Source organism: Tupaia chinensis, unplaced genomic scaffold, assembly GCF_000334495.1.
Source record: "Tupaia chinensis unplaced genomic scaffold, TupChi_1.0 Scaffold000407_4, whole genome shotgun sequence".
Classification (NCBI taxonomy): Eukaryota; Metazoa; Chordata; class Mammalia; order Scandentia; family Tupaiidae; genus Tupaia; species Tupaia belangeri.
Genome location: NW_006159912.1, coordinates 3,714,920 through 3,729,926, shown reverse-complemented (window position 1 = coordinate 3,729,926; position 15,007 = coordinate 3,714,920). Strand labels below are relative to the sequence as shown.

The 15,007-nt window shown below is 40.8% G+C and overlaps 1 protein-coding gene across 1 annotated transcript in view; it reads right to left on the bottom strand.

Moving 5' to 3' along the window:
* The window catches only part of ACACA (acetyl-CoA carboxylase alpha), a 335,657-nt gene that overhangs the window by 39,826 nt on the left and 280,824 nt on the right, over window positions 1–15,007 (bottom strand). The window contains exons 46-50 of the mRNA XM_006154441.3: window positions 12,453–12,596; window positions 11,768–11,888; window positions 6,096–6,192; window positions 2,463–2,559; window positions 918–1,053 (exon numbers count right to left, since the gene is read on the bottom strand). Of these exons, the coding sequence (XP_006154503.1) occupies window positions 918–1,053; window positions 2,463–2,559; window positions 6,096–6,192; window positions 11,768–11,888; window positions 12,453–12,596 (595 nt within the window). The remainder of the gene's footprint in view (window positions 1–917; window positions 1,054–2,462; window positions 2,560–6,095; window positions 6,193–11,767; window positions 11,889–12,452; window positions 12,597–15,007) is intronic.

The following is a 15,007-nucleotide window of genomic DNA, read 5'->3' as shown; positions in this document are numbered from 1 at the left end:
GTACTCCTGCCTTAAGCTATTTCTAGGTGCCATATTGAGAGTTCACTGCTTCACGTTTTATGTCCTTAGCATCTTTGATCACTCTATTTACCCCCTCGCATCAGCTCCTCCTCCTTCCATTTCCCTGTTTTATTACTTGGCGTCCTGAGCACTTCCCGAGTGTATGACATTCACACTTAGCAGCATATGCGGATACTGCCAGGTGTGAGTCTTTGTCTTTAGCATGGCCGTGATCCTCTGGCCATTGGAGAGTTTTACTATGTAAGAGGCAGAGCATGTTTCCTTTGGCTCTCTGTACTGTCCACAGTGGCTCCGCACATGGAGGAGTCTCAGTAAATGGTGATATTGGCTGCCTAACCACCAAGCAATGCCCATAGCAGAGTAGAGGCTTTATAATAATGGTCTAATATGCTGAAGCCACAGGCACAGAGCTGTTGTTGGATAATAAAAAATAAAACATACCACAAACTGTCACAAAGAATAGCCTCTGATATAGAATTTGTTCATTTTCTCCCAGTAAATGTTAATTTCAGTTGCTATCTTGGTTACTGTAAAACTTTAGACTAACATTAACAAGAAATATACCCAGAAAAGAAGGACAGAGACAAGTGTAGTCATTATCTCATATTTCCTTGGACCATCAGAATGATCCAATATCTACCTATGAAACTTAAATTAATAACGGTTGCTCACTTGGATAACACTAGTAGATTATTCTGAAATTGTGTTTGAAATTATGAAACATACTATACTTTTCTATTCAAGCTGCAACTCAGAAGATATCTCAGAGGGAGCATAATTCCCCAAAAGCCTAGGATGATGGGCTCTGCCATAGGCTTTTCCAAATCTAAGCCCTCCCTTCTCTATAGTTGCTCAGTAATCAGTGGTACCCTTCAAACCAAAGCTAGGCCAATCACCTTTCATTCCACCAGAGAAGCCTCTCCAGTTGGCAAAGACCATCAGAGGCAGCCCTTCACGGTTGAAGTCCTTGATGGCCTGGTAGGTCTTAAATGCAGAATCTGGGAACCAAACCTGGCCAGCCTGCTGGATTATCTATTGGGAGAAAGCCAAAGAAGAAAACAGAATTAACGCAGTTAGAGGGAGAATCTCCATGGTGGACAAGATTTTACTGATCTCAAAGTCAAACCAAACAAATAAGTCATTGCTCGTCAAGAGGATCATCTCTGAGCACTGATTACTGGTGCAACTGGCAGCAAACTGAACTACAATCCTGGAAGCCACATGGCTGACTGAGGGTTTAGATAAAAGGTCGGCCTGAAAACGTGCTAGATATGTGTACACACACATGCCCAAGACCCTGAAGAGCTGAAGGTCTGGAGAAAGAGGATTTGGGAATAATGAGGTCCTACTGTGGTTGCTTCTTTCCCTCTCTCTTTCTCTTTAGTGCACATGAATATGCTAACATGAATAAAAAATAAATAAAGAAAGATCACTCTTAAAGTAAAAAAGAAAAAAGGATCCTGGACCTTTCCACATTGTTAGATATTCTTCTTTTTAAAGTCCTGATTATGTCACTACTCTTTAGTCAAAATGAGGAATCCTAAATGCTACTAAAAATGTCTTAGGAATCCTTGTTCTAGACTTCTCAAAGGCAAATTTAGGGCTGGCCCCACAGAGTACTTGTTAAGGTAGCAGGATCCCACATGGCCAAAAGCATTTTAAATCCTGGCCTCAGCAGCTTGAAACACTCTGGGTTTGTGTGCGTACATGCCCCAAATCCTGACAGATGGAGAAATGGAGGAAAAAGGACTGTGGCATGATCACACCCACCAGGAGGGGCTTTCTTTCTCTCTCTTTTGCAATGTGCCTTTCAACAACAACAACAAAAAGACAACTTAAATGACTCATTTGAGTCATTTACATGCAATTACACTATTCCTCAAAGCAAGCCAATTGTACAGTCTCCAAGTCCTGTCACGTCTGTTTTTAGTGTAGCTTGTTCCATATTGCGGTTAATCAACAGAAACTAGGTCTCCTTCATCCCTCACTTTCGGGATGGTGCCAGGATGTAAAAATGTAATCCACTCTTTCAAAAATGATGGGCTGTGGTGTTTACCCCTTGTGTTAAGGCAGACTTCCTTAATCCTAGCTCCAGTTCTATCACATGCATGCTCAGAGGATCCAGGACCAGAAGGTCCTCAGCACTGTCTCATCTGCCTTTCTGTAAGACCATCTTTCCAATCAACTTAGATTGTTTCCTAGCATTGATGAGATCACTATAAAGGCCTATTTAATTTTTCAGGCATAATTTTGCTGATGGTCCAGCTAGAGTCTTCTGAAAAATCAACACATGATGGTCTGAAATCATTGAAGGCTGCTGATGCCCCTCCTTCTAAAAGGAGGTTTGCTATATACTCCCGCTATATCCACAGGCACTTCAGAAGGAAAACAAGCTCCAGGCACAAAGAAGCTCCAAGCACAATGTACTCGGGGTGACCTACCTTGGCTTCAGAATCCAGGTTTGCAGGATCAGCTGGGATACTTAGTTCTACTGTTCGGGTTTCTACAGCAACTACTCCCACAGGTATTCCTCCTAGCCTGATAAAAAGTGAGCCACATAAGAGCACAATGTATGTCAACATTATAGTCATTTATTTTCAAATCCCACATCAAAACATTGGGGGAAACACAGAGCAAGGAGTAATCTGACTCCTCTAGGGGTTAAATGTAAGATCCTAAGGATTTGGTACTTATCCTGTAAATATGGTGGGAAACCACCCTGGGGTACTCTTTCAAACCAAGGGTTGTACCCAAGAAGCCTCTATATTTAGACTCAGTAGCCTGGCATGCACATACACCTACCTCTGTGGATGCCAAACGGAATTTCTTGGTTCACTCTACACTATGTCTTTGGTGAGGATGGTGGGAAATGGTCTAAAAGGTAACTTACTTTTAATGAGTTCTGGCCCTGCTGGAGTAGAGCTGTAATTTTTTTCCTTCCTCCCTTCTTTAGTTTTTTCTTCTTTCTTTCTCTTTAAGAATTATTTACATTTATTATTATTATTAGTTTCACCAGAGAGGGAAAGTGAGAAAGCAAGCCACCAGGTCTGAGACTCGAACTGTGGTCAGCCATGTGGGAGTCCAAAGCCTTAACCACCACGTTACCTGCCAGCCTCAAGGTGTGATTTTCAATAAAATATTAATAATGTGTTTCCAGATAGAATTTGAGGGTATGAGTAGGTCTTGCTGAGATATAGATGAGGAACATGTAGGTGTGCTATAAGGATGGTAAAAAATATATATATATATTTGACAAGAGGGAGGAAGTGGTTAAACAAATTCTTAACTTTCTTTTTTACTGAAAAAGAGCAATTGGGACAGAGATAATTTTCAACTTAATCTTGGTGAATTCTATATCAGAAGCATACATTTAATCCCAAAGTTGTGTTAATTTAAAATGTTCAGAAGCTCAAAGCCTCTCTCTGCATCTATTTTCCATGACACACTCCTCCCAACTTGGTTGTCATAAAGATTTCCTTGGAAAAATCAGAGGGGGGTCAGGGAGAGAGAGAAAGATGCAAAGTATAGGATGAGTCCTTACTCTGGAAAATATGATTCAGTTTCCATTCTCTCAGTCATTCCTTGGGGTTGGGGCTGGGAAGGGTTATAGTTTCTCATTCCCCACAACATTTCCACAACAAACTTTTCCATGAAAGATGGTCTTTGGTTGTTACACTGGCTATCAGAAATGGATTCTTGTCATCACAAGAGGTCTGACAGGGGCCTGAGTGGAGACCACCCACCCCCTTGTCACTTGTCTGCATTGAATCAGAATCAAAAGCCCTCTAGACAACCAGACAACGAGCAAGAGGTACACAGGAGAGTTTAGAAATATTTCTGTTCACAATGATTAACAATCCAACTGGAAACTTGTAATTGCAAAAGCCACCCTAAATCGGTAACTTATAACTTATATATTAGGGCCCATGTGACCTAATAAAGAACATCTTTATCCGAGTATTACAGTTATTTATTGAACTTGAAAACAGCTCAGAACAACTTCTGTTTTCTATTATACTTCATATAAATTTTATCAGGCTAGCACATGAAGATGCTACATCTTGTTTTATAGTGTGTCCCTGGACAAGGTGCCATGGAATAATAAAAGACAATTTACAGCCAATAGCACACATATTCCAAACATACATACCAAAGATGAGTTTTGGCAGCACTTACAGTAACAATCCCAGAAGAATACATTTATATTTATTTCTCGAAATGCCATTGCTTTTGAAAGAAGCTAGCTCCATTTGTGTTTTATACTCGTGAGCATGTGTATGTGTTTGGAGTAAGAAGCCCAGAACTCATCAGATGGAAAGAAAGGAAGAAGTCAGAGTGAGTGTTGCAATAAACAATGGCAGAGCTAAGCAAAGCCAAGCTTGACTGATCTTGGTCACAGAACAGTCCCTATTCTTCTTTCAATCATAAGTGTAAAGCATTATTCTCTTATTTCCCAAGGGAGGACCGTAAAGACCTTAACAAAGGTTGGGCTTTTTGAGGCTTAAAATCTGTCATGCTTTTTCACAGACAGGAAAACTGAAAAATAGGTGAGAGAAAAATTCTCGAAAAAAGTTGGTCCTAGTATGATGTGAGGATGCTCTGTAACATGCCAATAGATCCCAGGTAGGGGGCGCTTGTGCTTGTGCTAGTGCATCTTCCACCTCCACCTCCCCAGTGGGAATTTTACCAAGCACAAAGGATAATTCTCATTGGGACCTAGAAGCCCGGGGTGAGGTAAAAGACCTGAGACTTGAAAGAAAACGAGCAGCTAGCCTTTTTGAGTTTCTGTCTGAGCTGACTCCAGGTCTGACTCTTATTGAGAGTCACAGTGGAAGACCTTGTCTGTGGGATTTGCCATCTGATGGCTCCTTGTCACTGGCAGTGTGAGGCATGCTGACCTGCTGTACTGAGGGAACCACAAAGCCTAGAATTATTCTCAAGGCTAGAATCTAAATTTCAACCCAATGTGGCATGTTTGAGAATCTTGAGCAGGTGCCACTTTTTACCAGATAAGGAAAACTGATTGCCCCTGAGAGGAAGGTGAGCTCCAGATGCGGGTCCCTCAGGCAGCACGTCTCTGTAGTCAGAACTAGATTAAGATCAGCCTTGGCAGGTGCTCGTTATAGCGAGCGCTACAGATTATTTCGCACAGAGCTGGCTGTTGAGTGAAGCACTTCTTAGAGTGGGTATTAAAATTTAATAGAAACTTCAATTTCCCACTTGAAAAATATGGGTATCCCAGCAACCTATTCCAGCTTATTTTACTCACTCTTATTTTGGGTAACCTTTTTTTTCCCCCTAGCAATTCAAATCTGATTATGGGTTGAGTATCCCTTATCTAAAATGCCTGGGACCAAGATGTTTTGGACTTTTCTATATTTTTTTTTATTTTTTTGAATATTTGCATACACATAATGAGATCTTAGAGATGGAACCCAAATCTAAACATGAAATTTATTTGTATTTCATATATACCTTATAGGCATAGCCTAAAGGTAATTTTATATACTATTTGGGTATTGCAGCATTTTGACCACAACCCATTGAATGAGGTCAAATGTGGAATTTTCCACTTTTGACATCACTCTGGCACACAGAGTTTTGGATTTTGGAGCATTTTATATTTCATGTGTTCAATCTATACTAATCCAATACAGTACACATTTATTACTCATATAATCTTGATACTATGAAGGAACATCTCAGGCTATATAGAGAAGCAGAAGATTCTTATCGACTTGTGACCCATTCCTGAAAGAAAATGGCTTTCGCAAGAGGGGAAGTCATTGGTGGGCTTTGGCTATTGTAGTTGGGATTTACAGCCCCTAAAGAGCTTTTCTTGCTGCATTATAAAAAAAAGAAATGTGGACAAAATCAGCCTTCAGGTTAAATATGTCATTGGAGTCAATCACTAAATGACTTCTGGGAACCAGTTATGCGATTATGAATTCAATATTCTTTAGCAAGTTTGGACAAAGAGCACATTATGGGTAAAAAAATCTATATAGCCACGGTCCTTTGCTTTCTTATTTTTAATCCGGAGAATAAAGAATTTCCAAAAAAAGAGCACTTACCTGGCTCTACCAACCACCACGGTCTGGGCCCAGGGCTGCATAATCTCTGAGAAAGATCCATAGTCAAAAAATCCACTCAACCACTGGCCTTTTTGGGCTACAGGAGGAAAAACAAATAAAAAAATGAAAACAGATAATAATCCACTGACAATGCACTGAAACTGACAAATTTAGAGTGGGATTTGGGGGATTATTTTGGGAAGTTCGTTGTTTCTAACCCTATTATAGATGGAAGCGTTAGGCAGTTGAATGTTCATCTGCCTTCAGACATCATCTATTTCATTTGCAAGTCTGCATAAAAGAAATCATTTATCAGCAAAAGCATCATTTATTGTTAAACGATGGGGTTCAGCTAGCAGAGAGTTTGCATGCTTTTAAATAAATAACTGAGCTTTTTTCAAGATACCACAAACATTTGTCAAAAGGCAGCCAAGTCATTAAAGATGTTTTCAAATGCCTATTTCTATTTTAAAACTTGTTTACAATTTTTTTATTCCACTGATTCTCTTTTAATGGATAGCTGAAGACAGCTAAATGATAAATATTAATGATCAGATGAAGATCCAAATTTGGAGAAAAGAAAAAGGACTCAGTTTCTCTGCTAGAAAGTCAACAAGATACGTCTAGTTTATTTACAGCTGACAAAGTATAATCTTTCTACAAGAAAGGGCCATGACCACATACTCTTGACAGAGAGCAAAAATATAATGGTGAAGATACACATGCTTAATGCCATTAACCTTCCTTGCACATAAAATTTCCTTCACTGACAAGACATATAACTTTCAACATCTTAGTTTAAGCAAAAAAACTTTTGTTCCACAGGTATAAATGTTTAACCAAAGCCCCACAAAAGCTTCTGCAAATAACTGTTTCCTAGTTTGCCCTCTCGGCACACGGTGTCTCGGTGATTCTTCTAATTTGAACATGGCCCTCTACCCCCTAAAAACCCAAGTCCAAAACCAATTAAAAGTGGAGATCCGAGCAAGCTAACCTCTGCTGACTTAAACAGGATGGAGAGTGTTTTATCAAGACTAAACTTGTAATTACTGTGTTCTACATTCCTTGCCTCTATGGCCCCAGTGTAAAATGTGATCATCCATTTCAAAATTATCTCTCCATCGTGAGCCTAAAGCCGATCGTTTAGATTCTAGTCTCGTGTTGGGCGTCAGTTTGAAGAATATCACGGCACTATCTCCTCTAATAAATGACTTTAACTTTTCACCTAGAAGATATCTGCTTTAACTTATCACAGGGAATCATCTGCTTTCTTTAACGCTTCCACTAAATTAAAATCTGAAGTCACTCGATTTGGGAGCGAGTGTTAGCTGCACATAGACAGCAGGATGAATTACTAGGGAGCTGATGAAAAAATATTATCCAAAAAACAGAAAACTTAGTTTATCACAAATTTCATTTTATTCTGTGGATCTCATTAATAATGGCCAGGATAATGCCCACCTCCACACAAGCTTCTGTTCACTCCTGAAAGAGGGCTCAAATTTTGATGAAGCTTTTAAACCAAATTTCTAGGTCCATCAGAATATTGGAATTTTAACTTTATATGCTTGGCTCTTTTATGATTCCTACTTTAATAACAATAATTTGAAACTATGGAATTAATTTCAAAATGAGAATATTATTTTCCTTTTAAAAAGTCCTCCTGCCTTCTATGTTGAGTACGGGGAAGGGGAGTTACTGGCTATTGTAGCTGAGCTTCAATCCCCAAAAAGCAGATCATATTCAGTTCAGATGTAGCACTTCGAAGTCACTGCTAGGATAGCTCCCAGTATTTCCCAGGAGAAAACTCACTGAGTCTCGTTCTGAATTCTAGAAGAGGTCAATTTCATTCCTAGGAAAGTCCTGGATATTAGACTGTGTGGTATCTGAGGCTCATAGTCTTTATCATAATCATGATATAAAATAAAAAGAGATAAGGAGATTAATATGATGATTTTTCTGCCTATGTAAGAAAAACTATTTAGTTTTATGAAAATAACAAGAAAAGTCAGTGAAGACGATGGGTAAAATTATAAATTAAAATAAACTACTCTCAGCTCAGTCACAGGGAGAAAGTGGTAAAATGCTCTGTAATGCTGGAGGCCACGTGGGAGATCGGGCTGACCAGTATGTGCCCAGTGTGCACACGTGTGCTCGTCATCCTGGCTGGCTGAAGGCGGGGGTATGGCAAGGATGGGGTGAGGCCTGAGACCTTGTTGATGATACTTCTCTCTCTCTCTCTCTCACACACATAAAATACTCTCTCTCTCTCTCACACATAAACAAATACAAACACAAACCTAGGGTGAGAAATCAACATTTCTCTGGTGATTTTACTGCAGTGTCTAAAGTTAGACTTCAAATGAAGCCCCAGCTCCTAAGTAATGGCTGTGTGACTGTGCAAAAATCATTTAGCTTCTCTGAGCTTGTAAAATAGTTATCTCATTTTATCTCTGAGAGATAATAAACTCAAATAAGATAATATATATGGAAATACTCTACAGTTCCACTTGACTTAGAGTGAGTACCTACAAAAGCTTATTAAGTCTTCCTTTTTTTTTTTTTTTTTTTTTAATTTTGCTGTAGGGTGCATGAACTCACCAGTGAGAGAGGGATAGCATCCTGAGCGGGGATGGTCACAATCTCTTCTGCTCCACTCTCCTCTCAGGATTTTGGCCATGCATGCACATATGCCCACTGTGTTTTTTCAAGCAGTGGGACTGGGACTCAAACCACAGTCAGCCACATGGGATCCAGCTACCTTAGCTACCACAACACAGGCTGGCCTAAGTCTTCCTTATAAAGACTTCTTTGTCAGCAAAATCAGAACTCTTATATTTAATGGAGTCTCTTCTGCAATCCATTAGTCTTTTATAGCTAGCTTTTCTTTGAAATAGTTGCAATAGGGATCAGCAGGTGGCATGGTGGTTAAGGTGCTGGACATTCCCACATGGCCAACCGTGGTTCGAGGCCTGACCTGGTGGCTTGCTTTCTCACTTTCTCTCTCTCTCTCTGTCTCTCTGGTAAAAATAAAATAAGTAAATAGATAAAATTAAAAATAATTAAAAAAAAAGAAATAGTTGCAATAAACATGTAAAAAAGAACAAGAATGTCCTGTCACAAAGCCTAAAAAGTAGATTCAGGGGCTGGCAGGTGGTGCAGTGTTTTAGGTGCTGGACTCTCACATGGCTGACCATGGTTCGAGTCCTGGACGTGGCAGCTTACTTTCTCACTTTTCCCTTTCTCTCTCTCTCTGGTCAAATTAATAAAAATGATGATGATGATGATGCTGATGATGATAAATAAAATAAAATAAAAAATTCCAAAAAAGAAAGTAATAAAACAAGTAGATTCAGAATGTAGCAGGGAGGGTGGGGAGCAGCCTACAGTATGGTAATTAAGGTGGCTGGACCTCACATGGCCAAATGTGAGGTCTAAGTTCCTTACGCAGTGGCTTGAGAAACACACTGGGTGCTTGTGCATGTGTACATCCGTGTGTGCCCAAAATCCCAAAAGAAGGAAGAAATGGAAGAGAAGGGATTGTGGTGTGACCATTCCCCATGGTGTGTGTGTGTGTGTGTGTGTGTGTGTGTGTGTGTGTATGTGTGTGTGTTTGTTTTTGTTTTTGCCCCCAACTCCATCCCCTCATGAGGGCATAAGGCCATCTTGCCAAAAAAAAAAAAAAAAAAAAAAGCAGAAGCATAAGAATCTTCTCATAAGTAAGGTTTCCTAAACAGCCATATGGACTTCCAACTAAGAATGCACATTTGCCTTACACAGTTACCTCTTTTTTATGCAATTTTTACGATAGGTAAAATCAGCCCAAAGACAGAGGACTACGCCTGGCGAACTTTGTTCTCACTCTATTTATAGAATTCTGCTTATAGAATTGAAAGTTCCGGACAACTCTACATGAATAAATGATCTTACAGAGTAACTTTACATTGGTAACTGAAGCAAACTCCAATATTATTGATAAGTACCACAAGAAATGAAGGCACATGGCCACCCACGGTTTGAGTCCTGGACCTGGAGTCTTGCTTTCTCACTTTCTCTCTCTGGTGAATTAAAAATGATAATAATGATAATAAATAAAATTAAATAATTCTTAAATAAAAAAAGAAATGAAGGTGTGTGCAAGGTGGTGCTCAGCAAATAGCACACTGAGAAGAATGTTAGTTACACTCTACATGTAAGGATCTCAGAGACAGTTTCCAACACTGACCTTTCTAATGTCTGTTTGTTCATAGAGACTAGAGGGTTGAAGATCCTAGTTCTATAAATACTATGACTTTATGGCTTACACAGAACAATTTTAAAGTCTTTGTGCCCATTAAGTAATGTGTGTTGATCACGGAATAAACAGAAGAAATTGATTTGTAATTGTACTGCTTAAGACCCAATGGGTGATTTGAACATCTCCATTTATTTTTCACTTGTTCATAAAAGATTTCCTACATTTTTCTTCAGAGAGCTGTTTTTCAGGTCTTTCTCATTTCTAGATCCTTAGCTGATATGCTATCATGCAGGAATTAGATAAGGACTGAAAGGAAGACTAAAAGTTTGAGGGCCTAGCTACCAGAGTCCTCAAATATATACATACTTGGGTGAGGCCGGCCTGCTAGCATCCATCGAGGATCATACGGGGCCTTTGTGGGAACAAACTCGATGATTCTATCTATAGGGTCCTTGGAACTCAGGAGAGGAACTGAGCTGTGCACACTCTAAAAGGAGATTGGGGGAGAAAGAACACAGCAGTCAGTGATCAACAGCCCCAACAATCCAACTCAAAGGTTTCCTAAACAGCCATATGGACTTCCAACTAAGAATGCACATTTGCCTTACACAGTTACCTCTTTTTTATGCAATTTTTACGATAGGTAAAATCAGCCCAAAGACAGAGGACTACGCCTGGCGAACTTTGTTCTCACTCTATTTATAGAATTCTGCTTATAGAATTGAAAGTTCCGGACAACTCTACATGAATAAATGATCTTACAGAGTAACTTTACATTGGTAACTGAAGCAAACTCCAATATTATTGATAAGTACCACAAGAAATGAAGGCACATGGCCACCCACGGTTTGAGTCCTGGACCTGGAGTCTTGCTTTCTCACTTTCTCTCTCTGGTGAATTAAAAATGATAATAATGATAATAAATAAAATTAAATAATTCTTAAATAAAAAAAGAAATGAAGGTGTGTGCAAGGTGGTGCTCAGCAAATAGCACACTGAGAAGAATGTTAGTTACACTCTACATGTAAGGATCTCAGAGACAGTTTCCAACACTGACCTTTCTAATGTCTGTTTGTTCATAGAGACTAGAGGGTTGAAGATCCTAGTTCTATAAATACTATGACTTTATGGCTTACACAGAACAATTTTAAAGTCTTTGTGCCCATTAAGTAATGTGTGTTGATCACGGAATAAACAGAAGAAATTGATTTGTAATTGTACTGCTTAAGACCCAATGGGTGATTTGAACATCTCCATTTATTTTTCACTTGTTCATAAAAGATTTCCTACATTTTTCTTCAGAGAGCTGTTTTTCAGGTCTTTCTCATTTCTAGATCCTTAGCTGATATGCTATCATGCAGGAATTAGATAAGGACTGAAAGGAAGACTAAAAGTTTGAGGGCCTAGCTACCAGAGTCCTCAAATATATACATACTTGGGTGAGGCCGGCCTGCTAGCATCCATCGAGGATCATACGGGGCCTTTGTGGGAACAAACTCGATGATTCTATCTATAGGGTCCTTGGAACTCAGGAGAGGAACTGAGCTGTGCACACTCTAAAAGGAGATTGGGGGAGAAAGAACACAGCAGTCAGTGATCAACAGCCCCAACAATCCAACTCAGCAACAAAAGCTACAAAGACAGCCCCCCCTCCCCCACAGTATTACCCCTTTGCCCCGTCATCAGCTAGAAGCATCCCAATTATGTGCCAAGTCCCAAGAAAGTCTCATTTAGGAGCCTGGCATTAAGTGGAGCATTTGACACTTTGATTTCAGTGTGCCCGTGTTTTCTGGGAAGCTCCCCAGAGGGATGGATGGCTATCATGAAGGAGGAAACACACAGTGAGAAATAACCCTTGATATGCTGGGGTCTGAGTGTAGATAGGCCGGAAGGCTTCTGTGACTGGAAAAATAGAAAGGAGCCTAACTAATGCAATCCAAAGGCCATTTGAAGGTAGAAGGCAAGAGACGGCTTTAAGAAAGAGAGAAATCAACAGTTTTTGAAGAAATATTTCACTAGAAATGTCTTCAGAATAAAGACAAGACTCCAGTACCAAGGCAGTGACCGGGTAGCAGTGATGGTTCTACGAGCTAAGACAGTGCTGGCTGGGAAGGGCTCACCTTAGGCATGTAAGACAGCCAGAGCAGGATAGTGAAAACGCCCTCAAAGTCATCACAAACAGTGCAGTGGGTCACCCCGTTGTTGTGCATGATCTGGATGCCCCCCAGCTGGTTATTGGAGGTGTACACTTCTCGCCCAAGGACCTGAAGAAACAAACAAGAGAAAAGATATTTGTCTCTACAGAAAGGTATAGTCTATTTCATAATGCTCACTAAAGTGGGCTCCTTTCTTCACAAGGCAAGAGATTTCAGTCTTGGTGGGTTGTTCTGAGGGACTATCTGGACCTTTTTCCTAAAAAGAAAAGTTAGAAAACAAAAAAATGCTTTGAACAATCACATATACCTTTGCAGCATAAAACCAGAGAGTCTCCACCAGCGGCCACGGAAAGGCGTAGCATGCTTGACTTCGAGCTGAGACTGCGGGGGTTGAGTCAGGGACCCTGAGACAGAGGCTGCCGCCCATGTGCAGGTTGGGCAGAGTGGTTATACATAAACATAAGAAGAGGTAATGTGCCCATCTTTTGACAAGCTTTAGTGACAAGTCTCAGTTAAACAAATTCTTTGGGGGCTTGGGTTCCTCATTTTTTTCAGAGGTTTGTCTTTTCTTGTTATATTAAGATTTTAAAGCTGGTTCCCACATAAGCATTAAGGCTGACGCACCCTAAAGCAGGTCCCAATATATCTATTAACCCCTGAGTCTCAGGTCTTCTCTGTGTGCTGGGTGCAGGGCTGTGATTTATGCCCAAGCACTCTCTCCTCCATCCCTCCTTCTGCCTTTTCTAAGGTGTCCGGGAATTCACGCTTTCGGTGCCTAATGTGTCCCCTGTAAGGCCAAAGGACATCTATGAGGGGAAACCACAAAGTTTCCCATAAAGAAAAAAAAAAAGGAAGGAAAAATATTCTCGGACTTGGAAATAGTAGGGTTTCTTTTTCCCTTGAAGATTGGCTAATAATTTCTTTCAGGGAGGGAGGTGTTCTGACCCAGCAGATGGAAGCCGGGCAGCCCGATCACTGACTACTGCAAACTGCTGAGTGTGTAGTAATTGCCAGTCATCTCGGGGAGCCCTGGAGAGCTCTAAACAGCTGTAGAGCGCTTACTGTATTTTACCTTCTCCTTCTCTTTCCCCTCCTCTTTAAAAAAACAACAACACGAAATTCCTTCCTTATTAAGTTTTATTCATTTTCGGTCTTTGGGTTGGACCTATTAGATTAAAAGTCAGTGAATTCTCCCTGTATTTCCCCATTTTGCCCCTGGTTGTTCAAAGCTTTGAGAGGTTTCCCTGCATGCTGGGTTGGCCCCTACATTGAGACCCTCCAAAGGCAGAGGAAGTTGGTGACAAAAGTAATGACCTTGGTGTCACCCAGCTGGCCTTCAGCTTCTATTTACCTTCAGCGGGGAAAGACGTAAGAGACTTTTCTGAAAGGAATATGGAAAGCAAAATTGCTCTCAGATTACTGTTTTCCTTGATAAGGAAGCACAGAGAACAAGCCTTGGCAGCCAGCCCCAAGCTGGGAAACATGCTGGCAGCGCCTTTGAAGGAGCCCCAGGAACGAGGGGGCCCGCACCTGACCACTGGGCTCCCGTCCTCCTCTCAGTCCGTCTTTAATCTCGGCCCAGGCGCTGCGGCTCTTTGCTCATTCTCCTGCTGTCTCTTTCCATTTGCCCTCTCCCTGACTGATACACTGATCTCTCGGTCACTCGGCTTTCTGCTCCACTGAGTCCATATTACTAATAACACCTCCGCCACGGCCAGTTTACCTCATGAAGGCAGGAGCACATCATTACAAAATAAACTCATAACTTTGACATTCTAGCAAATACACGCCGTTTGTTATTTTTATGGCTTTAGTCTTTCTAACAGGCAGAGGGCATTACATACCTGTTTCATTTATATCTTTAAATGTGTGCACACATGCACACTCACACATACATCAGGAAACAAAACAGAACAGAAACCAAACCCAAACAAATACCCAAAGCGGTCCGTGGATCGGGGAACCCTGATGGAGGCAGAAACCCTGTCACTCAGGGAGGCCATGCTCTGATCTGGCTCTGGTTTTATGGTTGTCATAAACCCGATGGCCCACAACTGGTCCTTCTGGGACAGACTGCCTCTCTGCTGGAAGTCATTCAGTGTGATCAGCAGTATTTTTAATTATTAAAATAAAATTGGAAAGGGGGAAAAGAAATAAAAAGGAGACACTGTGCTGACCCTGAATATATCTGATACTCATGATCTATGTCTGGAGCCAAGTACTCCTTGTTGCCTGAAAAACAGAGCTGGGGCCATTTTCTACCCAGAATCACTGTTTCCTTTCCTATCTCTTGTGTGTGATAATGTCTAACCACTTGGAATCCCACCTATCCCCAAAATTAGTAAGGGACCAATTGAGGACCAAGCTTGGAAGAAGGGACTGGAGCAGACCAAGAACTGCTTACTGTTGAAATACACTGCCCACAGCCATCTTTGCCTCTCATTTAAAACAGGGAGTGGGCATCCAGCACCAGGCTACCCCTAGGGATGCTCTGCCACCTAGCCATCTATCCCACACCT